The 25,173-nt window shown below is 44.4% G+C and overlaps 1 protein-coding gene and 1 long non-coding RNA gene across 3 annotated transcripts; one reads left to right on the top strand and one right to left on the bottom strand.

The window, feature by feature from the left end:
- The first annotated feature begins 7,975 nt into the window (after positions 1-7,975).
- PGK1 (phosphoglycerate kinase 1) lies at positions 7,976-22,038 on the top strand. Its single transcript, XM_075162468.1, has 11 exons — positions 7,976-8,135; positions 10,948-10,998; positions 12,136-12,291; positions 12,410-12,554; positions 14,763-14,866; positions 15,588-15,707; positions 18,183-18,297; positions 18,601-18,780; positions 19,344-19,521; positions 19,778-19,876; positions 21,564-22,038. Exons 1-11 carry the CDS (start codon positions 8,071-8,073, stop codon positions 21,602-21,604), a joined length of 1,254 nt encoding a protein of 417 aa, XP_075018569.1. The 5' UTR covers positions 7,976-8,070; the 3' UTR covers positions 21,605-22,038.
- On the bottom strand, positions 11,646-25,153 carry LOC142087818 (uncharacterized). Of its 2 annotated transcripts, none has more exons than XR_012675631.1 (2): positions 24,684-25,153; positions 11,646-23,707 (listed from the first exon to the last, which is right to left on the bottom strand). It is a non-coding gene; the product is annotated as an uncharacterized LOC142087818 (long non-coding RNA). The 2 variants fall into 2 exon arrangements; XR_012675632.1 differs by having other exon boundaries at positions 11,646-23,383.
- Between the last annotated feature and the right edge of the window lie 20 nt (positions 25,154-25,173).

Below are 25,173 nucleotides of genomic sequence, written 5' to 3'. Positions count from 1 at the left end.
TCCATTTTCTATGAAACCCGGCATTTGTTCCAGTTACAGCAAAATAAGGCTACTTTTCAAAACCAGGATACTTAATGAGGTGCAGAGGTGATTATCGGGGAATAAGGAACAGTAAAATGCTGACTGAGGGGGAATGGCATAGCAGCTTCCCAGTACAATCAGAGGATCGAACTCCAGAGAGGAAATAACTAAGCTAAAGACCAGTGTCAGCTCAAGAATGAACAGGCATAAGGTGGTTGTGATAAATCCAGGCTTGAGCCGAGATGAAGCTGTTTAACTGTAACAGCTATTGGGTTCCGAGACAGCCTTTGTTAGAGCTAGTATGGGTGGGAAGCAGATTGCTCTCGTTTCTGAAGGAGGCCTTTATGAAGTGATGCCAGCAAAAGCAGCGGTCAGGACGTACTGACCCCCAAAGTCCCTTTCAGTCCGGTTTTCCTCTTCAGGAAAAGTCTGGGCTTGTCTTTTCAACTTGAATTTAGTACACAGTGCGTTTGAGTAGTGTATAGCTGATTAAGAAATCTGGAGTCGAGATCTTTGAAAGTAGGTTGTCTGTCCAACACCCCCCCGAAGGTGTGATATTGACTTACAGAATGTTTATCTTGTGATTAAAATACTATATAAGGTGCTTTATGTTGAAGAACCAAAATATTTTTCAGTTTGAATGTACAGTGCAAGTGAAATAATGTGGGGGCTAAGTGTTTTCCCAAATGTAAATGGTTTAATATGTAAATATGTTACTTCTGTTGGAGACAGTTTGGATTCAGGAATTTAAAATATCACTTGGAAACATACCGTTACAAACAAAATTGTATTACTAGTTTGTCTATTTTATTGTTTTCTGTAACTAGCTATTTATAAAACCTGTGCTCTATTTAAAAAACAAAGTACATATGCTCAAGGCTTTAAAAATTGCTCTTTTAATCTTACCAATAAACTTTTAAAAGAGTAGACACTTGAAATTTTATATGAAGAATGTGAAGCTAACAAAACACAATGGAAGCAAGCAAGCAGTTTTATTTATTAAAAACTATGTTTATTTTTTTGCTTAGAACTTTCAACGAAATGTTTTAAACTTGAGATTTTTTTATTCAATTTTGGTATGAAGAATGGAGAAACGAATGCTGTTGTGGAATGTTAATTTAGTGCTGTTATATTTCTTTATATCTAGAAACATGTAGTCTCACACTTCCTATTCTTTTAAGACTGTGCCTCCATCATTATAATGGCAATTATAAGCTATATAATAAAAATGTAACATCCAAAGACTGTTTTAAATCATGTTCTACGATCTCCTTTAAATATTTCTTTTGCTGACTTAAGGGGTTCTGCTGCCAGCTGTGCAAAATTTCTCCCCCATTTAATTGAACACTGTTCAATTAAAAGGCCGAACGTGGCACCCCGGGGACGTGGTGGTGTTGGATCGCCCTGCAGCAGGTTGAAGCGTGCAGGTACAGGACGGAGGTTCTGAAAGCAGCTTTGCGTGTCGTGCACTTCATCTTCCCCAAGTAAGAGCGCTCTGGGTGAAATGGGAAGGGTGAAGCACAGTTGCTTTTTGCTTGTTCGACAGAAGGCTGAGGATCGGGGTTTCTTACGTATGTTTCCAGCTCTGCTAAACGGCGTGGCCTTGAGCAAGGCACTCGGCGTACGTGAAACTGTAGGGCTGCTGGCAAGTGGTACTGTGAACGTTGGGAAACTGTGGAGTAATCATCACGTAAAGAGCATCACTGTTGCAGAATCGCGGAGCAGCTGAGGCTGGAAGAGACTGCTGGGGGTCACAGAGTCAAAACCTGTCCAAGCGGGTGAGCTACAGCCGATTGCCCAGGACTGAGGTTTTTAGTATCTCCACAACCTCTTTGGGCAGCCTGTTCCAGTGGTCAATCGCCCCCGTAGTAACAAAGCCTTTTCTTATGTTAGGATGAGATTTCCTGTTTCAGTCTGTGCCCATTGCCTCTTGTTCTTTCACTGGGCGCACTGAGAGGAGTCTGGCTGACGTGCAGAGGTTCATGCGGTCACTCCCTGTCCAAAGAAAAGTGCCAAGCGTGAAGTGGTGCGGAAACTTCAATGTGTTCCTCTCGTGGAGATGGGCGGGCTCCCATCCCCAAAATAATAATTTAGGTCAAACCCTAGCACAAATCTCCTGCCAAAGCCCAGATACTCTCCTGACCGGTGTTTGAAGCGATGAGGAGCAGTTACAGAAGATCCCCTTCTCGGCTCCCCAGCTGACCTTGTCAGAGGGGGGCCTGACTGGTCCCCAGGCTGTGGTCTCTGATGGCCCATGCATCTCCAGGGGGCTTTCTACCTTCAGTTTGTCAGGATAGAAAAAAGTTGTGAAGCCTTTTGAGTTTTCTAGAAGTATCTCTCGAGCATTTTAAGTAAACAATGACTGAATGCTCCGCCATGCCTATGCCTGTTCGCAGGTAGATTGGCCAGGCTGGCTTCTGGAGTTCCGTGGTGCCATTTTTATTGTATTGCCAGAAGAAAAGTTCCTTTTTGATTTTTCTGGATTGCTCAGGATCCTGCAAAGATCTGCTCGCTCCCTTGGGACCTCAGCTCATCTCTGCCTAGCCCTGAGCTGGTCCCACTTGGAGATAGTGCGGAGGTTTTTAGTGTGACGCTGCATGGTGAAGACCTCCCCTCGTGTCTCCTCCGTCAGTGTCCGAGATGACCCACTGCTTGGCTGGAGCTGGATGGGAGAGAGAGTCCACGAGACCGCGCTGCTGGGGCGTGTGAAGTGGGAGGTGAATACCTGAGGCTAGCTCTAATTGAGCGAGGCGTGGGAGATCCCATGGGCTGTACAGACGTGTTTAGTGACCACTGATTTTAGGCAGGAGTCTTTGTCTTCACTAGCTCTGCTGCTCTGTAGAAGACTAACTTTGCATCCAAGTCTCTCCAAGATTGAAGAATTTTGCTTTCAATTAAGACACAACCCTGTAATTTCATCATCTTAGACTGACTCTCATTGGCCTAATATGCCCCAACAGGTGTGGAAACCTACAGTTTTTAGCACTTGAGGTTTTGAAAATACAGGCTTGTCGCACAGAAATAGTAACCAAAACATTTAGCTTTGTTTAATTTAGGCCTTTAGTTATTTTGGGTTAAGAGAGTGTGTGAACCTTCTCCTTTCAAATTGCACAGTCTATTTTAGCTATTTAAAATTAAAAAAAAAAATTGCTAGAACTCTTTTTTGCATATGTATCCAGCTGCAGTTTTGCAGCAGATTGTTTAGTGAAGTGGATCAAAAGCACCTCGGTCTGCGGCCTCGGGCTTCTGTCACCGTGCGCAGGATGGATGCAATACTTGCCATGTAACTTGTGTAAGGGAAGTTTGACTAAAGCCATAGTCGGACTCCCAAGGTACAAAACACATCTCAGCCTCAGTTAGGATAAGATCAAACACCTGTTTTCTAGCAGCTTTTGTTTTTCAGCAGCTTTATGGTCACAAGGCTAAAATGGAATAAAATAGGCTGTATCCGTGAAAGTCTATTTTGAGATCTGGAAAATCTTTCTCTTTTGAATCTCATAGAAAACAGCTCATTTTCACGAGTCAATCCAGGATGGCCAACCTAGCTGCAGTGTCACGGTGAGGTATTGCGCATCAGCAAACCCCAGCCAGGCCTTCATACCTGCTTTTGCCCGTGCTTCAGGCAGTTTTTTGCACAGCGCCAGACTGGCTACTCAAACTCCATATCCCAACGGATCGTTAAAAGGAAGAGCTGGGAAAGATTACAAAAACCAGACAAAGCTAGAGCTGGTGAGAACATACGGGATTTGTGTTCACATAAACTTTAATCTTCAGAGCAGTAGTCAGTTTGTGCGTATAAATCTTAATATTTTTGCCTAATTTGTCCTTAAATTCCAATGCTCCTACCTGGTAATGCTCACAGTGCAGCGAGTGCTTTACAGTCGCATACGCAGGCAGAGGCCCTGCCTCGCCCTGAAGGGCAGAGATGTTTGCCACAGGTAACTCCACCTCTTATTCAGGATAAAAAGGCGAAAGCTAACCTTGTGCATGCACACCGTAACGAATCCCTTGTAATTTCTCTACTTCTAAATCTTTGCTAATTCCACAGAGCCACAGCTGATCATTTACAGAGTACGTAAACGAACGTTCCCTGCTGTAAAATGCTCAGGTTCAAAGTAGGTAGGCTGACCTTGGGAGGGGAACTCAGTAGACATCCGTGGTGAATGCAGAATAGCCCAAAAATAATTGCATCTCCTTTGTCCGAAAGGCCTGATCTGCACGAGCAGCAGAGCCCTCCGAGGAGCTCCTTCCCATTGATAGTTTCAGAAGACAAAAGCCGAGCAGGACTGAACCAGTGCATCCTCCTGTCTCCTCTCTTTCATTTGGTGCTGGGACGGCTCTTCAGTGGGGTGTCACCTCCGCAGCCTGCCTACCCCGAGCACCCAAACTTTGGTTTGTGCTGTAAGAAATTGCCCTCATTAAGGAGGTAAGAGAGAAACTGAGGAGAAAAAGACAAGATCTGCTTACTCCTTCAGTGCTCAGTGGTTTGGGAACTGAGCAAATTACAAATTAACAAAGCAGACTTGTAAGTTCCAAAGTTTAAATTAAGTGCAGTTCAAGAAATATATTTAAACACGATAAAGTGGAAAGCCTATGAGTGGATCAGGTAACTAGAAACAGGGAAAGAGCATAGAAAGAGCACCTGGCAGAGTTTTGGGGAGGAATTTCCTCAATGAGAGGCAGGAAAAAAAAACCTTCCATTGCACCTTGCAGGAACCGTGAAACCACAGAGAAATATTGGGAGAGCGTGAACATTTCCCAGTGAGTTCTCAGCCACCTTCCCCTAGAGGGCCCTGTGCCTTAAAAAGTCCAGAAACAGCATCTGCTTCATAAAAAGTGGGGATGCTGGGACTCTCACCTCTGGTTTATTCTGTTCACTGAACGCAGAGTTCAATGGCAAATCTATTGGGAGGGTAAAACTGGGGATTTGTCTTTTTATTGGTTGGTGATTACTGTTAGACTAATTTCTAAAGTAGGCAGTATTAAAGGTCTAAAGCAAAAGATAGGAGCTGACTGCATTAAAACAGATAAATGCGCAGTTAAGATTGATGAGGGGAGTATGTCTTACGTTTATATTGAATGTCAAAATACATGCCCCAAACACCTTTAGCTTTGATTATCCAAGAAAATCTGTATTACAAATCAATTCAATAGGTTTTAAATTATAATTTTTAAAAAAAAATCTTATTTTTAAACTGTGGTATTAAAACCCCATATAGAAATAGGTGATACATGTGTAAAAGCCTTTTAATAAAAATGGTCTTGCTCTAGACGCATTCAGTGATGCTCTATTTCTGAAATCTAGGCGTATAAGGTTGAGAGCCAGCATTTGGGGGGGGAAGACTATTTCTCAGTCTCCCTCCTGAATTTCTTCCATCTCTCTCTCTCAGGAATGCTCTCTTATCTTTCTACAAGATACCTGTGCTTGAATATTGCACTACTGCAAGGGGAAAAGAAAACTTAGAACTTGTGCTGAAGCCTGTTTTTAAGTAGAAGCATAAAATGCAGAGGGTGGTTATAAAAGCAGTAAGTTTCTGAAGACGGGACCATGCAATACAGATGAAGATGCAGATTATTGGTCTCCAAACCACAGCCCTTCAGTTTGGTTCATATAAATATGCAGGCCAGTGCACCAAAGCCCGTGATCTGTCTAAACTTGCCACAATCCCATTCCTTTTGCTAAACAAAGCAGGCAGGATCGCGCAGGCGAGGGCTATGTCAGTCTGAAGCACAGCTTCTGTTTCGTATTCCTAGAAATGACTTCCTAGGATGGTCACGGGTCTAATACCAGATCCTTGTTCTTTTTGTTACCAGCCCTTTGCCCTCCTGGCTTTGTTGTACTGGTTAATTTGCAAGTACAGGTTTTGAACTGTTTGCATGGGCTTTTTCCTTTAAATATTTGCAGTATATTCTAAATATTTCACAACAGGAGGGAAGGACAGAAAGGTGACTCAAGCCTGGAAATGAGCTTTGAGTCTCAAACACGTCTGTAATACTTCCCTTTTCTTTGTAACTTCCTTATAACACACAAATTCTGGTGCCCTGGCCATATCCCATTTGGAATTATGTTCTGTCACCGCAAGTTCTCATGTGACTTCCTCCCTATTCCCCTACCTCATGTTCCTTCACCAAAAAATGGAGAAAAAGCAAGCAAGCATAAAGCCAGAACCTTATGTTCACAAGGTGTTCACATGGCTGCAGTTCTGCCCAAAACAATAGATCCTTAAAACTGCGCTAAGCTTCTAATTTCAGATGGCTACAGACTTCTTATGCAATACTCTACTAGGCTATTGGATGTCTATAGTTGTAGTGGAGTTCGTCCTATTGAGTGGAGTGTTCTTGGTGGGTTTTATTTATTTGTTTTTATTTATGGCTTGCTTAGTCCTTTATTCCTGAATGCTCTCTTCTAACTGGGGATTAGCAAGTGTCCCACTGTCCCCTCCCCTCAGTCAGCTGTGGTACACAGCTATCTTCCACCTTACATTGCTGTGGGTGCCCTTTACTGTGTTCATGCCACGCACCGTGGCATTTCTCCTCCATACGTTTTTACCCCTAGGAGATTGCATGCAAGCTTTTTACAATGAAGTCTTGTACTAATGAATGAATCCATTTACCAGGGAAAGTACTAGGTGTTGCAAGGATTCGGTTGTGGACTGCAGCTTAAAGGAGCCTTCCTCTCTGAGTCAGCATCAAGGAATTCAACCGTTGCCTTTGAAGAAAGCAGCACAGCACAAAGTAGAACGGGGAGAAGGAAACAGATTCGTTTCAGAGCAGTTAAACAGTTACAGCTCCTGTGGATGTGGAGTACCCCTTCCTTACCTTCTTACCCGGAGACCCTCCAACGGGAGCGTTTGTTCACCTGCTGCCGGTTGTGCTTCAGGCTCTGCCGTGGCTGTGTGTGCAGGCCGTGGCTGCATGCAGGTTGTGGCCATGTGCAGTCGTGCCTGTGTGCAGGCCGTGCCTGTGTGCAGTCGTGCCCGCGTGCAGGCCATGTCTGTGTGTGCAGGCCGTGTCTGTGTGTGCAGTCATGCCCGTGTGCAGGCCGTGGCTGTGTGTGCAGGCCGTGCCTGTGTGCGGTCATGCCTGTATGCAGGCTGTGCCCGTGTGCAGTCGTGCCCGTGTGCAGGCCGTGTCTGTGTGTGCAGTCATGCCCGCGTGCAGGCCGTGGCTGTGTGTGCAGTCGTGCCTGTGTGCAGGCCGTGCCCGTGTGCAGGCCGTGGCTGTGTGTGCAGTCATGCCTGTGTGCAGGCCGTCCCGCTCCTGAGGGCTCTTCTGCCGAACAATACTCTGGGTTTTGTCTTTGAGATGCCAGCCCTGCACCAGACCTGCCCATCAGCTGTGTAGGTGCCCCTTCTTCATTTGAAGGATCCCCACCGATTGACACTCATTCAACATTTGTGGATAATTTACCCTCAAATAAGATCCAGAACTATTAATTTGGATGTTCAGAGATTGGAAATGAAAGAGGATTCATGTCAGTGAAATCTGATCAAGTCCTTAAGGAGGAAACAAAATAAATAGGTGACTGTTTCCAAAAGCTGGAAGAACAATATTGCTGTGAGACCAGGCTTATGTTACCTGCAGGAACTGCTGTGCTCTTGTTTTCCAGAAAAAGCATTTGTATGATGCGCTTGCAGATTTATTTCTAATTCTACAGTCAAATATATTTTTAAATTCGTGGCTGGATCTCTAACTGCCTCCCAGGACCCCGGGAGGTTTGGGAAGACGGTGGGTTAGAAGCTGTACGTACCCAAACGCTACAGAACCGGCGATCAGGCTCTGCCGGGGCCGACCGAGCCCGGCGGCGGGCGGATGCGTGCGGGACGTGACCGGGCCGCCCGCCGCAGCCCGGCCTCTCGCGGGGGCGGGCAGGCCGTTGATGAGCAGGCGGCTCGACCAGTAGCGACGCGCGGCGGACAGTGCGGCCCAATCGTTGATGGGCAGGGGCGGGGCAGGCTGGGTGCCGGCGGCGCTGGCGGTCGCTGCGGCAGAGCGCGGGCGGCGGCAGAGCGGAGCGGCGCGGCAGGTCGGATCGAGCCGGGAGCAGCCATGTCCCTCTCCAACAAGCTCACCCTCGACAAGGTGGACGTGAAGGGCAAGCGGGTCGTCATGAGGTGAGGAGCTGGGGCCCGCCGCACGCGTTCCCGCCGTGCGGTTGAGGGGGGGAAACGGCCCGGCCCGGCCGCGGCAGTGCCCGGGGCCGCCACTCCTGGTGCTCTTGCCCCGCGGGCGGCCCTCAGCACCGGCTGGGCCCCGCGAGGAGGGCGGGAGGCCGCGGGGGAGGGCGGGGTGCCTCCCGGGGATGGAGGAGTGTGGGGAGCCGCCCGCGGCCTCCTGGGCCACGCGGGGCTGACCTGGCCCCCTGCTCCTCGCTGGGTCCCGGGCAGGCCGCCCCGGCGGGGTTCGGCGGGCTCCCCGGGGTGGGGGGGGCGGGTTTCGGCGCAGCTTTCCGCAGGCAGCAGCGAGTCATCTCTGTCCTCGGCAGCTTCTTGTCTGAGCCCGGCGAATTATTTTCTGTGGGGTTTTGGTTTCGGTTATTTTCGTACGCCGAAAGGCCCCGTGCAGCCTGAATTGCCCATCAGCGAAACGTATCTGTTCCCTTGTGAGGGGGGGTGTGATCCGCGGGGAGGAGGGTAAATCCAGGCCTCGCTCGGCAATGGCAAAGCCGAGGTGGAAGGTGTCCAGCGCTGCTGGTGGGGAGGCAGCGGCGGGCCCGCATCGCCTACCGGGGAGCTGGAACCGCAGGGGCTCTGCCTTGGTAAATTGCTGTGCTTGCGCATGGATCATCCACAGGCAGTTTACGGGAAAACTAGCCAGTCTACCGTATTTTTATTCGGGAGCACTACAAACAGGTTGTTCCCCAGTTCTGTTTTTCCTTCCTGCAAATCCAGAAAGTGTTGCAATAAAAAAGTGAAAATATGGTTCTGGCCAGCTACCCAAATAAAATAATAGCTCTGCTTTTTGCAGTAAAAGTCAAATCGCAGGTATTCAACATGTCCTGGTGTAGAACCCTAAAATAGGAATTCGTAGCTTATTTATAAAACATGAAGGCCTGCTGAAAGCCTAATGTTGGAATTGCTGCCAGATACTGGGAGCTAAGGGCACTGAGGTACATCGTGATACATCCTGCTCAAAATACTCTTATTGTGGGATTCTTTGTCCAAGGTCACACTAATATGACTAGTATGTGTCTGTAGCCTTGCTCAGTGAGTAGGCAGATATAACAAAATTATAACTTCCCTGTAGTCTGCGTCAGACAACTTGCTCTTTTTATCTTGTCTCTCTGTCATCTTATTTTGAAGTAGTTCCCTAGAAATTTGATTATCAGAAACTAGCCCCCGTAATGAGTACTGAAGAAGCTAGCTCAGAATTTGCATGCGCTTTCTAAATCTGGTACAAGAAAAGATCTTTTTATTTCTGTAACAACTGATTTTTTTTTTGCCATCTGACTGTTTTTTCCTTTTCTGAGTTGTGTTACAGAGAACAGTCTTGCATTGGCAGAGGATGGGGTTAGCCAGCTCTTAGTCTCCAATAGTTAATGCACATATCCATCTTTGCAATTCTGTGACGGGCTACTGAAATGGAGTGAAACAGCAAATGACGTGCCAATCTTTGTGTTTCCCGCCTGCATCTCTTTTCCCTGAAAAGAATCACCATGTGCTCTCAGTACTACTAAAATCGATACTTCTTTTTTTCTTCTCATATTCATCCTAATTTTGGCATACTCATAACCTGCTTGTCTTCCAGTCCTAATGCCAAAGCTTCAGGAGAAGTTGGGAATGGGGAGGAGAAGGGGTTCAAGGAGAGCTCAGATTTCAGTTGTCATGCAGTGGGGAAGAAGGATGAGGTGAGTCTTTCTTTTGTAGCTCTGATGGCTCTGTAAAGCAAACTATTCTTTTATTCTCTCGTTTTAGAATAATAGCACCATAACGGTGCTTTTCTTTCCCATTTCTAGCATTAGTCCACTGTATCGTGGGGCTGCCAGTTCAATTTCTTTCTGCTCAGCTACTCCTGTTTGCTGGCAGCTTTTGTCGTTCTTTCCATCTGTTTCTTGTGCTGAGCAGGCTACAAGAGAATTCAAGCAACTTCCTGAATTTTGTTGTTCTTTAATATAGATACAGAATGTTGAAGGGTGAACTGTATTCACTTTCCTCGTTCTGATACGCTGTTACAGTCGGTTAGCTGTTCCCTTCCCTAGCTCTGTGAGTAATTTCTGCCTTTAGCTGTTACGCAACACGGCTTCCTGCCGCTGCTAGTCAGCACATGGGCACAAGGTACGCTGGTGAGAATCGGCTGATGAAACTCCTCCCTTCCATCCCTTCTTCTGGCACTAGTAGGGAAGTTACCTCTGGATCCTCGTCAGGTCTTCCAGTGGTAATGTGATAAACCACAGTACTTGGCTGCAGAGAGATTAGAGCTGCAGAGAACAGAAATTTGAAGTGTAGCAGTAACAGGACAGCTTCCTTGAGCCTGCCTGCTTGCCGTAGTAGTCCGGCCAAGCATTTTAGAGGCCTCGTTAGAGAACACAATGTCACTTTTCATTGTCTGCTTCCTTTCCCTTGGAAGCTCCTAGTCAGTGAGCTGAGAGCATGTTGTTTAAAATGAAAAGATTGTGGGAAGCTCCTTCAGTCTCAGTTTTATTTCCTGCTTCGGCATCATTGCTACTGCAGTCATGAACATTAGGATGTATTGATGGCATAGCTTTACTAAGTCATTCTAGCACATGTTTGTTCTCTGTGTTCTATTATTACAAGCAGAAATGGCTAATAACATACCGATTTCAAAATGGAACTTATGTACAAGGCAGAGCTAAAAGTCTTACTCTAATTGTAACATTGCTTTTCTAGCCAGCGCCTTTACTGGTAGGTTCCCTCACTCTTTGTAAAAGAAATTTGTGTGTATTTAATTTTATTTCTGTTTTTTTAGGGTTGACTTCAATGTTCCAATGAAGGATCACAAAATAACCAACAATCAAAGGTGAGCCATAATTTCCATCCCAGATGGAAGCCCCAAAGTCTGTTTTCTCTTTGATTTTAGCCCGGTTCTGTTAGCAGTATCTGGAGTGCTGCCACGATTAAGCTGTCATTGCTTGTATACCAGAATATTAAAGGTGTCTCAAAGAAGGTCCAACAATTGTTAATTAAAACCCCTGCAGCTATTAGCAAACTACACTAACTACAAGGCTTCTTCTCACCGTAGCTGCTGTGAAAAGCATATAGAAAAAGTCTCTTAATTGTACAGATCCTAAACTTCATTCTTCAAATATGGTTGAAGTGTTATGCCCATTTCACAACATCCCTTTGGCTGTGTGTGAAAATTTGTTATGTTTGTTGGTAGTATCCAGAAGACTTTCTGCCTCCTGGTTACCCTGTGATTGTGTTAACTTGTTGGCTTATTTTAGAATAATTGTTTTAGTGCAGCTTATAAAGACACAGAGTTTAGAAACAGTGATATCAAATGTCTTGTCTTGCTTATCTGTCACTTGCAGTTTTGTTCACTGCAATATGGTCACTGCTCAACATTCACATCATTTCTTTATTGGTTGAGGATCACAGACTAAACTAGGAAGCCCGGTAATGTTCAAGCGTGTCCTGGCATTTCTTAGTTACAAGCAATCAGCAGAATTTAGATTACAAAATGCGTTTTACTTCCGTGTCTTACATCGCATGGAAGATAACAGTGAAACATATGAAAACATGCTGGGACAGAGAATTTTGTTGATGCTTTCTGGACCATGCTTCTGGATTGTTCCAGTCCCTAGGAGAAGAGTAGGCTGGGTTAGCTCCACAGGGAAAGCTGTGCTCTGTGAGATGTGGTTAGTCTCCTAGACATTTGTTCTAGCAAGGATAGGTTGCTAAGAAGCCCCGTGTCCCTTTTGGAGACATAGTGGTGGTGATGCCGTGCTGTCTTGTTTTTTTGGAGTAGGCTGAACTGTGTGAATGCAAGAGGTAGGATGGACTTTTAAGTAATTGTTCTGCCCAGCTCTTGTGCTCCATTTCTTTTGTCATTTTTGAGGCACAACTCCCAGGGCACTTGTGTAAGTGGTCACTTAGTCTGCTTGCCTGGTAAACTCTACTTGAATCCTTTTTCATTTGTTCTTCTCTGCCATTACAGAATCAAGGCGGCTGTCCCTACCATCAAGCATTGTTTGGATCATGGAGCTAAGTCAGTGGTTTTGATGAGTCACCTGGGTCGCCCAGATGGTGTTCCCATGCCTGAAAAGTTCTCCTTGGCCCCAGTAGCTGTGGAGCTTAAAGCACTCATGGGCAGGTGAAGTAGAAGAGCAGTCCAGCATGCATCGGGCCCTCTCTGTCAGCGGACCTGGGTGCTTTCTTTTCTGAAAGGAAGAGTCACTGGTGGGATGACAGCGTATATCTTGTGTTTGCAGGGAGGTCTTATTCCTGAAGGATTGTGTTGGTCCTGAGGTGGAGAAGGCCTGTGCTAATCCTGCAGCTGGCTCCATCATCCTGCTAGAGAACCTCCGATTCCATGTAGAAGAAGAAGGGAAGGGGAAGGATGCTTCAGGGAACAAGGTGAAGCTTCAAGTCTAGCCTTTGTGCATGCCTGCTCTGGTCTTACTACCTTGTTTGCTGCAGATTGACAAGGAGCCAGCAGCCTGTCTAAAATGCTGTTTATGAATTTGCTCTCAGAAGGATGTCGGAGATCTTTAGTTCAGTGTGTCCGATCACTTGTACCATGCTGTGCAAAAGTTTGAGTCAAATGCGTTGAACTTCCAAGATGAAACAGCTTAAGTGAAAGGCTACAGATGACTCTGCTGAACACGGTATAGTTCGTAAAAGAAGGAAAAAGGAGTGAAATAGGGCTGTGCAGGAAATTGGTTGCTGCTTATTAGACTTTATTTTGGGGTGTCTAAAACAAAAAACATGGTCTGTTGGAGATAGTATGTTGCCACTGGGGCCACAAGAATGATGCTTCTTTCTTGGTTATCTGGCTAATGTTTTAATATAACATTTAAACGTTCTGCAACATAGGGATTATCAAATCCTTTTATAAGCCTGTCTGCTCTTACAAGTAGTCATGTAGAACCAGGCTGCCTTGCACCTCTGACATTTTCTTGAAGGTCAGGAAGAATGCTTGCTCCAGACAGCTGCTTTTCTTAGCGATGGTGACCCCGTTGACTTTACGCAGGCCTTGGCTCCTTTCAGATTCAGTGCGTGGAGTGGAATGCTGACATCGTGTGGTGCCCTTTATGGGCTGACACAGGACTCTTGTAGCTTAGAAAAACAGCCCAGAGAACTAGTAAGCCTTTGCAAATGGCAATGAGAAACTGAGCAAGTCTGGAATTATTCACTACTAGAACTGTGTGCCACTGAAAGCCAGTTTGGTGGCAGGGAGAAGAGTGGGGCAAGAATTTAATTTGCTTTGGGAAAGGGTTTTGTGCATCTCTGTAATTCTCAGATTATTTAACTGGATGTATGCGTATGGAAGCATGCACTGCAGTTGAGCACAACAGGAGAGGTGCTGCTGACAGACCTGTTTCTCATCCTAACAGAGGTGAAAGTCAGTGCTATGGAAATAGTGATGCAATACAAGACTGCAGATTACAAACTGGTGCTTAGAAACCGTGGCTTTCCAAAGTAGATCAAGTGGTAGTGGTTCCTTCATTCAGAGCCTCTTGTGTTCTGCTTGCAGTTGTTACTGGTTTTAACAGGAGCATTTAATCTCTTTGTGTAAAGCCAGGCAATTTACCAAGTGAAGGAGCAGTTGACAGCGTTGTTCTATAATCTGTGTAGTCCCTTTGGCTTGTCCTCTGCTCAGGCTGTGTGAATAAAAGGGCACCCAAAGCCGTGCTGAACCCATCTGCCATATATTAGAGTACCTTCCTGCCATCGTCCCCATGGGGTTACACCTGGGTGCCAGCAGAGGCCTCACGTGGGATGGTGAGCTGATGAAGCAGAAAGGCACCTGGAGAGGTGGTCGCTCGACTGCCAGCCTGGGCCGTTCTTCAAGAGCAAGTGGCTATAAACGAGGTCCGAGCAGTCACTTACTGTCAAAGTGAGCTCTGCTATCTTTTCATGATGGGAAAGAAAACTGAACTACATGAGCCATCCCATGAGGATTTGGTAGGATGCTTGGAGGATGGAGAAAAAGCCTTTTAACAGAAATGCGTCTGTTCTTACCCACTACGCGCTAAGCTTATCTCCAGCTTTCCGATGTTGCCTGCTTTCACTGTGGCCTGTTGTAGTGTGCAGGCTATTTATAAGTTAATCCTCAATGCAGTCACTGAATCAATCCTTCAGGAGCTCATCCTTTTACCTCTGGCACTTGGAGACCACACTTTCTTTGTTCAGTAAGCGAGCATGAGTTTGTTTCGTCTCATCTCAGCATTGCCTTGTCTCTACACACCCTTTCTGTGTTACCTATGGTCACCGCACAAAACTGGAAATCTGTTGGAGAGAGACTGAAAGGTTGGTAGTGCTGCACTTCATTCCTGCTCTGTTGATGGACTAGAAACTTGAAGTGGGAATAGTCCCCAGGCCTGTAATAGCAGTCTCGGGGAGTTTAATGTGGAGTTTAAACCATTTAAACCTTTTTGTTGCTCCTACTGGACTGGGAAAGAGCATATGAAATACAGTGACCCACAGGATGAACTAAGGAGTTTTTCCAGCTGACCTTTCTTTGCTTTGGGTTTACAAGTCAAATTGCTGACTTTGACTTTAGTTTCAGAATCAACTCTGTGTATCTGAATAGCACAAACTTGTCATTTTTTCTCTTTTTAGATCAAGGCTGATTCTGCAAAAGTGGAGGCTTTCAGAGCCTCTCTTTCTAAACTGGGAGATGTCTATGTCAATGATGCATTTGGAACTGCTCACCGAGCTCACAGGTGTGTATCCATTTTCCTTCCACAGGCAGAACTGCAGAATGATGTCTGCCATGGAAACACATAGAGCTTTGCCCCCAATGAGTTTTAACTTCCTTTTGGGCTTATCCCATTATCATTCTGCTGTGTTTGTTCCTGAGTAATGGATTTAGCAGAGGTAGTTGTCAATAGTGTATGCTCTTTCAAGTTTGCCTCTGGGAACAGGAGACAGCTGAAACTCTGCAGACGAATTGACTTTTTAGCTTTGAAGATATAAAAATTACTTGCTTAGGATTTGTATAAATTGTCCTGCAATTACAGCAGACCTCTTTTCCAAAAAATTAATAGCTCCAGATTTATTATTCTCATGGAGTGTGTTTAGATATGTGTACTTGCAAATTCTAGTGGTCCTCTTTGATTTCATAATCCAGTGCTATTGGAGGAAGACATCTCTGCTCTTGCTGTGCTTGTTTGTCCCTCAGCGTTTTGGATCACTAGTTAACACTATAAATGTCTTGCATATCAATATGCCTGTGCAGAAGCAATCTCAGAAAGTAAACTTGTACAGCCATCTTGTCAAACTAGGAAAACAAAAACCTCATGTTTGTTTTCATGCAGGTAATAGCTATTCTCATTGCTGCAGCTGACTAAAGGATTGGCTTTATAATGCTCTCAGACACAAGGGTGTTTGGACCTGTACTGACAGAAAATTTTTCTTTTCCTCACTCTTGCCTTTATTCTGCAGCTCCATGGTAGGTGTCAGTCTGCCTCAGAAGGCTGCTGGCTTCCTGATGAAGAAAGAACTGGATTATTTTGCTAAGGCCCTAGAGAGTCCGGAGAGACCCTTCTTAGCAATTCTTGGAGGGTAAGACTCAAGAACATATCGACTCCATGTTTCTCTTTAACTCCTCTGTAAGAAATGAAAAGTTATTCTGGCTTGGTTCAAACAAGTGCTTTCCTTTTAGCTGTACCTACAGTTCAGATTTGTAGATAAGTCCTGAGATCTCTGTAAGATGTGGATAAGAGAGGGGCTAACTGACTGTGTGCGCTCCTGTGATGATACTATCAGGGTCTGCTCATCATATCTCCTGATCTCTTACATTCCCCAAATTGAGATAGTCCACAGCAGTTTGTTGTACAGATGAACCAGAAGAGCTGTTAATACACATCATGACCCTGAAACATAGTCAATGACCTTTCCTCCACGGTTCAGAGTACAAGCATCCTGCAGACTCGGCACTCTGTAAATTGACACGATCTGTCATTATGCAATGGTGACCTACTGTAGCTGGATGGGCCTCCGCTCTTCCACAGCAGCTAGTGTGCAAAGAAACTTGAAGGTTGTGCAAAACCAAGTGACTGCTCGCGTGTAGAAATAATTTCCCATTGCTGCTGATTTTTGTCACGTGTGTACCCAGTTTAGCACTGTAGTTCTATGACAATGTATTTCAGTTCATCAGGTGAATTAAAGTACTTTGCTAAGTAACACAAAGCTGGGACACCGTAACATTCCCGTGTTCTTGATAGAAGTATGTGGCTTATTCCTGCTCTTTGCACCCATAAATGTGTTTTTTAAGAAGTAGTATTCAGTTCTCACATAAAGTTTTAAACTTCTTCTGTGACCTTGGTTATACTGAAAATGCTTTTATTAGTACCCTTCCAAGGTTTACAGCTGCAGGTGACCCATCATTAAGTGCTATACACTCCTCATTGCCTTTGATGGAAGTTGCAGGTATATCACAAAGGGAAAGTTTGTTAGTTACCTGATCGGATGTTTGAGTTAGAGCAGCAGCTAGGACGGCCAGAATGTTAAAATATCAGGCCTATTAGTAAAGTCTGGAAGTTTGTAAATCCAGTGGGAACAAAATAACATTTTTTGAGAGGTGCATAACAAGGGTGACCAGCATGTTGCAGTCTGGGAGCTTGATAGTGAACTCACTGTGTGGCCAAGGGCTGATGAATGCCAACTGTATCTTAGTGAGTCACAGGAGGAGCTCTGAGAGCAGTTCAGAGCCAGAAAATACCTTTATCGAAAGCACCACCTTTCCACTGGCGGTGCAGCTGGTTCCTAGGTAGGATGGCAGACTGAGCAACTCTTGCTCGATTGTACCAGAGGGAAATCACACTCGGAAGCTGCATGTGGTCCAGCTGCAGGTTTGCTACTGCTTATATATTACAAAATTGGGCCTAGAAGATGAACTGAGAACAACTGTACTAAGAAGTAAAGTGGAAATGAAATGTGTTGGCAAAGAAAGACCATGTGCAGGAAAGTAATTCAGTGCCAGGAACAGGGTATGTGCGAGGGAAAGAAACTAGAATCTAATTCACTTTCACATCTCTTTTTGCTTAAACTGGGGTTGGTGGCTGGTTCACACCAGAGATCACTCCATGATCACTAAGGTTGGATTTGTAGAGGCAATACCTATTTCTGATAGTTAGGTCTGAAAGCATTTTATTGATGAAATTCATATCATTATCCCTGTTTTAGAGATGGGGAAGCTAAAGCAAGAAGAGGAAATGGTCTTGTCTAATGTCACCAAGCAGGGCATGGTCAAACTAAGGCTCTAATGCAAGTCTCCTGAGTGCCAGCCTCAGTTTAGCTCAGGGTTGTTTCCTAAGATCTTTTATGAAGCTTTCTTTTCGATAACAACAAAATTTCCATACATGGCATTAAAGAGGGAAGACAGGAGACTTTTGTCTATTTACTGCCTCCTCTGCCATTCCTATATAAAGTAATTTTGGCATTGTTGTTCCATTATCATTTGTATCTTGTGCCAAAAGCAGTCATCTGCTTTTGGGCAGGGCAGTTCTGTATCACAGGTCATCCTAGTAGTTTGAAGCTGTACTGTGAGTGTGATGGGGTGCCGTTCCCGGACAGCTTACAGGAGCTGGGCATATGGTAGCTGGTACAGAGGATCCGGGGCTGGACAGTGATTGTGAATGGCAGTGCTCTGATCTCTGCCCTGCATTGCTGGACAGTCAGGGAAAATCAGGCTCTAAAGTGCCAAATGAGGTTTATATTTAAATAGGAAAAAAAATAGAGGGCTGAATAATGCTTTTGTAAGTTGATGTTTAATGCTGGCCTGCTAAGTTGCCAAATTCCCTTTCTGCCCACTCTCAACAACTCCTGTGTTGGATCATTCTCTCAGAATGGCCTTGACATGCCACAATAACAATATTGCCATTACTGAATAGCAGTTGATTAATTCTGCTTTGATCCAAGAAGTCCTTGTGAGGCTTCATGCTGTCTTAGCTAAAGGTTACTAGAGAGTAAGTTCTGTCTGAGGACTTTCAGGCAGTGGCTACATTATTCATTCTTTTTCCTCCTCTCTCTCGCCAGAGCCAAAGTTCAGGATAAGATCCAGCTGATCAGTAACATGTTGGATAAGGTCAATGAGATGATCATTGGTGGTGGAATGGCGTTCACCTTCCTCAAAGTGATCAACAACATGGAGGTATGAAAAGAGCAATTCTGTGTCTGCTCCTAGTAAAGAATATGGTCAGAATGTCCCTTATATATTCTTTTATTGAGAACTGGCTATCTCAACTCTCTGCAAGAGTAGGGAGCACTGAGAAGTTACTTGACAATCACTTTGCAAAAATCTGATTACTGCCTATGTCTACCTAGGTGCTTTAGGAAGACAGTCTTTCCAGAATCGCTGTCTGAGCAGTTCGGCTTGATGGCTGCTGTTCTCTTCTGTAATGACCAGTAGCTAAACAAACACCTCTCTCTTACTTTTCCCAAATAATTTCTCTAGATTGGCAACTCTTTGTTTGATGAAGAGGGATCAAAAATTGTCAAGGACCTGATGGCCAAGGCAGAGAAGAACGGTGTGAAGATTACTCTGCCTGTTGACTTCATCACTGCAGACAAGTTTGATGAGCATGCACAGACTGGGGAAGCCACAGTGGCTTCAGGCATTCCTGCTGGCTGGATGGTAGGTTTTAATAGGCAAGGGACTAAAAGAAGTAACTGGCAGCGGCGGGGTTGGAAGAACACCTCTTAAAGGAGTGAAAAGAGTAATTGTGATCCTTTGCAAATGTTTCTGAAGGCAGTCAAGCTATGTAGAGCGTGTTGGTTTAATGAAATTGAAGCCCTGTTGTTTGTCCTGAATTTTTAAGTCTAAAGTAGCTTTTGTGAGATTTGGATTAGAACAGCAAAATTATTCTAAAACCTTCAGATCTGAATGCAGTAGCAATCCCTTTTATTTGACTGGAATTTAAGTAGAGTTTGCAAAAGTTTCTAACCAAAGCTTTAAGCATCTGACATTGACTTAAAAATGACTTATTCGTGCTAGGAAGATGAATACCACACTACGCTCCACCCTAATGCGCAGCTGCTGGCACATCTTTGTGTTCCTCAATATTCAGTGCATACAGAGAAACTCTTGCTTCATATCCAGGGGTGAGGGGGAAGCTTCTGAGGATCCCAGCTAGACATTGGTGATTTGAGATGAGGGTCGGCAGTAGGTGTATCTATGGCTTCTCTTACTTGTCTTAGGGCTTGGACTGCGGCCCTGAAAGTGTGAAGAAGTTTGTTGAAGTTGTGGGAAGGGCCAAGCAAATTGTGTGGAATGGTCCAGTTGGTGTCTTTGAGTGGGACAAGTTTGCCAAAGGAACCAAAGCCCTGATGGACAAAGTGGTAGAAGTAACTGGAAAGGGCAGCATCACCATTATTGGTAAGTAGTTGTGTGCGTTCTTGTCTTTCTAAATGCAACAAGGAAGCTTCTGCTTGCCAGTACCATGTTAAAAATCATTGTCAAATTGTTTTTCTTTCCTCATGTTTTCATCTGTCCTTCAGCTTGGAGATAGGGCTTTAAAAAATGCTGAGTATTTGGGAGCGGGAGCAGGACCAGCCCGTAGCAAGGCTATGGCCCTTCAGCTGAACAAAATCTGAATTTCTTCTGTCTCTCATTGATTTTGTTTGTACTACAGGTGGTGGAGATACAGCTACTTGCTGTGCAAAGTGGAACACCGAGGATAAAGTTAGCCATGTCAGCACGGGAGGTGGTGCCAGCCTGGAACTGCTAGAGGGTAACTGTTCTTTTCTCTTAACTTGTTTGAGCAAATCGGGTAGTTCTTAGTGCTCTACCATGTGTTGATATTCAAGAAAGCACAACAATAGAGTGAATGTCTTTTCTGTTCCACCATGTGGAGTTGCACATAGCTTTTGAGCAATGAACTCCTCATTGCTCTTCTTTTGTAGTCCTCCTAGAGGAAGAGAGGAAAGAAAATGGAGTATGCCTGCAAACAGCACAGCCTGCCACTCCCAGAAAGCAAAAATGCTGGAATAGAAAATAAAACGGCCTTGAGAGCGGGTTCTCTTTTGTGGATGATCCCCTGAGATATGCTAACCAGACTGTTTAAAATGCCCAGTTTCTGTTAGGGAAATCTCATCAGAACAGTCTGGAATTCTTGCCAGAAGTCTCCTTTTCAGTGCATTGTTTGAAATCCCCTGGTTTTGGGGAGCCCTCTAGTGATCACTTACGAACCTGCACGAGTGTACGTGGAATTCAAAATGGTGAGAATTTACAGGATTCTTCTAATGAGTTACATTGTACTCTAAATGAGTTTTCATTTCCTCTGGTAATTAGCTGTTTCCCAATATGTGTAAATTATCTAACGCTGTCAACTTTTCTGTAGAAGAGAAACTGCAATAAAATGCATTGCAGCTGTTAGTTTCCAGCAGTTATATGCGAGACAGAGCTTTTGTTTCTGTTGCCTAGGGAGTGATGGTAAAGGGAAAGAATGCAGATGGCTAGAAGGAAACACTGTACAATCGATTTATTCAAAAGGACAAACTTGACTAAGTTTTGGCCCAAAATGTGGGTTTGTGTGTGTGATCTTTTGAATGTAACGGAAGTCTAGCTAATTAGAAAAGCTTCTGAAGATTAAAAAAAAAAGGCAAAAAAGCCCCCTCAAACCCCAGCAAACTAGTGAGTTGTGAACAGTGTTAAAATTCAGTACTGCCACACAGCTTGAGCATTAGAAGGTAGGTTTTCTGAAAAAAAGCAAAACCAGAATGGTCTCTCTTCATAATTAAAGTAGGAAAAAAAGCTAAGAATGCTTTAGAAAACATTGCACTTTGATAATCTGGGCCCTCTTACTCAAAGATGAGCATATTCCTTGCTTACATCAGTGGGAATGAGGCATGTAAGTATCTAGACCTGGGTGTTTTAGTCCCAGAAAAAGACTTCAGACTTGTAGGAGGCTTTGCTTCTTTTTCTTAATCATTCTTAAAATTTCCACCACACGCTCCAAAATTCTATTTACATGCCATTAGGGATTGAAGAAAGTATGCAGCAACTCCCTAGATCCAATCAAAAATCTGTTTGCCATCAAACTTAATGGAAAAAGATCTTAGGTGTTTGGATCTGACCCTAGCAGAGACTTGGATAGAAATTTACCATTATTGTTAATTGAGAATTGATGACTGTGGTACGTTAAGAATCTGCTGACATACAAGTGCAGCTGTGCTCTGGATACTCACTACAGCCCTAAAAAGTATTTACTATGTGGAACAGTTTAAATGTAACCCATATGCCTTAAGAGCCACAGTCGTCAACAGGAGTGTATATAGAGCGAAGCTCTTCCATTTTTAACCTATAATTTCTTTTTTTTTTTTTTAATATGCTTAAATATTGCAATTGCAAGTGTAAAGCTTAGTTGTTTGAGGGCAGAGGCGTTCTTAACTTTATTGGTATTTTTTAACTGCTAACAGGTAAGGTTCTTCCTGGTGTGGATGCCTTGAGCAGCGTGTAGAGAACAGAGTATCGCCCCACTTCCCAGTCCTGTGCACAGCCCCTGAGATTCAACACTTCAGCGCTTCTGTATTTCAACTCTGCGATAGGCAGATCACAGAATGTAAACCGAAACTGGACAGGGTTTGAGGAGAAGACAGCAGAGATATTTTACGACTGCAGTTTACATGATGTGGATTTGTCCACTGTTATCCCACTTGAATTCAAGTAGTGAGTTTAAACTGTTGTGAATTTAGAGTGTATATATTTATATTTTGCCTTTTCAAAGAGATTAATCCCTGTTAGACATGTCTGTTTCTCAGAAAGGAGTGCACTGTTTAGCTTCAATGTTCTTAGTAGGCATTTTCATCACTTGACACGGTTCAGAAACAAGAGGGGACTCCAGTTTTTTGGAGGCTGATTGTAATAGCTGCTGAATAAACATATTTAAAGTGCTCCCAGTTTGTATATGGTCCTTCTTTCAGGTTTTTAGAACAGTCTACATTAAAATATCTTCTTCCTATCTTCTTCCTTTTTGCGCTAATTATAATATTTGTAAGTATCTTTTTATTTTTGTCCAGTGGATCTATAAGCACCCAGTCATCATCAAAGTGAACTTTGTTGGTAAGGAAGTTAGTTGTTACAGATGTGCTGCTATGTTAAAACTTCCATACCATCAAGTAAGATGAAACTTCGAATGTGCAAGTCTAGTAAAAAAGTGCAAATTTAAAAGTGTTTCTCATCTGGAGAACTCGCCTCCTAGTAGGCAACTAATGTATCTAATCTGAATACAGGGGAAACTTTGAAGAGAGAGGCAGGTAAAAACTGCAAACAGTTTTTGCAGGCAAACAGAACTGCACTGCACTTTTACTCAAGTTTGTGGTCCTAAAAGCACTAAAACTAGCATAGTAAAACCACACAGTTGGACAATTAGGCTTGTGTGTGTGGCTTAAGCACGTTGCAGAGCCCTAAGTACTGTCAGTGGAGACCACCAAGACGGTGCAAATGTATAAAGTTGGGATTTCCATTTTGACTGCCATGCATTGGCTCCTATGCTTGCTGCAGGACCCAAATGTGAGCACAGGGTGGCTCTGAACCAAACCCAGGACTGCTCCAAACTCCGGTTGGCTTCTGAGCATCCAAAAGTGTGTTTTGGATTATGTTAGCAGTCACGGCTCTGCTCGTAAGGACTGTAAGAAGATGCAGCGCTCCAGCTGAAGTGCTTGTGTATCTTCCTGCTGGTTCAGAGGAAAGTAAGTGATGTAAAGCAGTGATTGCCTGTTTTTATTCCTAGTGAATTCCCAGCAGTATTGTTAGGGTGCTTCCCAGGAGGTTTTGCATGGCCTGAATAGTATAAAGCAGCCAGGGCGAACCATGGGGAGAATCTTTGAGGTAAGCAGTAAGCCACAACACAGAGTATGCTTTTAAGTTAATTTGTATGTATGTACATAATACTACCAAAACAAAATGAAAGCATGTGTTATAAACAGACACAGCCTATTTGCCAAATTTTACTCGGTCATGGTGCGATGTGAATTAAAACCCAGGAACACTGAAGTGTGTATAAAGCTGCATATGGAATATATACTCATTACATTTTAAAGCCAAAAGTGTCTATTGCAAAGAAAAGAAACTAGAAATAATGCAAATGACTGCAGCTCTGTGGTTTTCTCCTCCTCCTCCCCTCCTTTGTAAATCTCCCAAGCATTGTCTGATTACGCATGAATGATGCAGATTTTTGCTAGGATTGCTTTCTCGCTGTTACTCATGTTTTCCAGGCAGGGGTGCAGACCTCCGACAGCTGCAGTAACGAGGCAAAGAAAGGAGTGAGCTTGTCGGCCACAAAAAGAGGATGGATTTTGGAAATCCAGTACTACAAAAACAAACATTCCACCATGTTTTATAACAGATCATTCTTGTCTGGCTCTGGCAAACAAGGCCTCGTGACAGCACGGCCCATTTTAGTGTCACTCTTATACCCCTGTGTTGCTGGATTCCCACGGAGCAGTAACAGACTTCCCCTCCATAGCGACTTTCTCGGTATTTACAGTGAAAGGTTGGTGTGTGGCCACTACCTCTGCTGGGTTTTCTCCCCTTTTCATCAAAAGCAACAAAACAAAGCTATCTGTAATCACATATGGCAAGAAGTAGTAAAGCTCCATCAACACAGATGTCTGCACTTAAAAACATTTTTTCACCTGACTTTGGATGCTTGCTACTCACATTTCTAAAATGTCCTTTTGTTTCCATGTGGCTTGTTTTAACTAATGCAATGTTCATGTCTGTGTGCTCAATGTAGCAAACCTTGTACAGCAAGGCCAGAGAGATACTCAGCTTTATGTACAGAAAAATGGATGAAACATCTCAACATGAGACACAGGAGCTGTACACTTGATGACCAGCAGCTGATTACTTGAGTGACAGAGTTTCCAGATACTTTTTTAAGCTTTGCCTATTAATATTTTTTAGCATCTGGCTATTGCAGTGATAAAATATTCTTAAGGTATCTAGAGGTTCCTTCTCTCACTAAATTTTACATCTTCTGGAGTCACACTGGTCTTCCTAGATTATTTTTGCATTTCTAGACATGAATTTTTGACAGTTCTGCTTTTACATTTTTATTGCTTTTGTTGAGAGTGTTTTTGGGGTAAGGAATGTTGCTAGTTAGAAACACTGTGGAAGACATTTGAAGACAAAGCTCATGATGTTATGAAGGTAATAGATTTAGCACATAAGTGGGCTGGTAATAAGAGCCAAGTGAAGTAAAAAATGAGCTTAAATCCTCGTGGCTGAGATTACAAAAAATTTCAATATGAAAGACTTTAAATTTGTTGTCAACAAAATAAGCTCCTCTTAGGCCAAAATACAGGAGCTCTCATACTGGTGTCTCCCTGCATAATTTACAATCTATTGTTAACTACAGGAGGTAGAGAAAGCATTTCCGTGTTGTAAATCGTGCAATCAATCGTACTTGAAAAAGTCACTCAGTAGTAAAAATGACTGTCACGCTGTAGCAGTGGTGACTCAGCAGCCATGTGCAGGGACATCAGCCCTGATGCGGCAGAGGGGGCCCAGAACATCCTTAATATTTGCAAACATACCTTTGTAACCGCTAAAACGTCAGAACTTTTTGTTACGGCTCTGCTTCTCCAAGGAATGGGGCCTCCTGTGGGCAGCAGCCATTTTGTGGGTGATGCCATGATGGTGGGGAAGGCATCCCTCTCTCTTGGAGTGAAGGATGAACACCCCCGTCCCCTCTTTTCCTGTGCGTTCCCCTTGACGCCTGCCTTTTCGGTGTGCCTCACAGCCCAGATGGTGTTTCACGGAGGACTTTTGCACCTTTAGCCCCAGGTGCCTGCGTGTCCCAGGCCTGTTGGAGAGGAGGGGCCTCCATGGAGCACCCGCCCGGACCACCTCTCCTCCACCGGCCAAGACGTGGAAAACTAAAGGAACCTACGGAGGCAGCTCCCTTCCGACCCAGAGCCGCGCAGCGAGGCTTGTGTTCCCGCTCAGCACTCGGGCGGTGAGGCCAGGCGAGGCGGGCCGGCAGCTGCCGCCGGCGGGCGGGCGCTGAGGCGGCGGCGGGGCGGG

This window comes from Calonectris borealis, chromosome 13 (assembly GCF_964195595.1).
Source record: "Calonectris borealis chromosome 13, bCalBor7.hap1.2, whole genome shotgun sequence".
Lineage (NCBI taxonomy): Eukaryota > Metazoa > Chordata > Aves > Procellariiformes > Procellariidae > Calonectris > Calonectris borealis.
The sequence above is the reverse complement of the archived record's forward strand: the minus strand, read 5'-3'. Positions and strand labels throughout refer to the sequence as shown.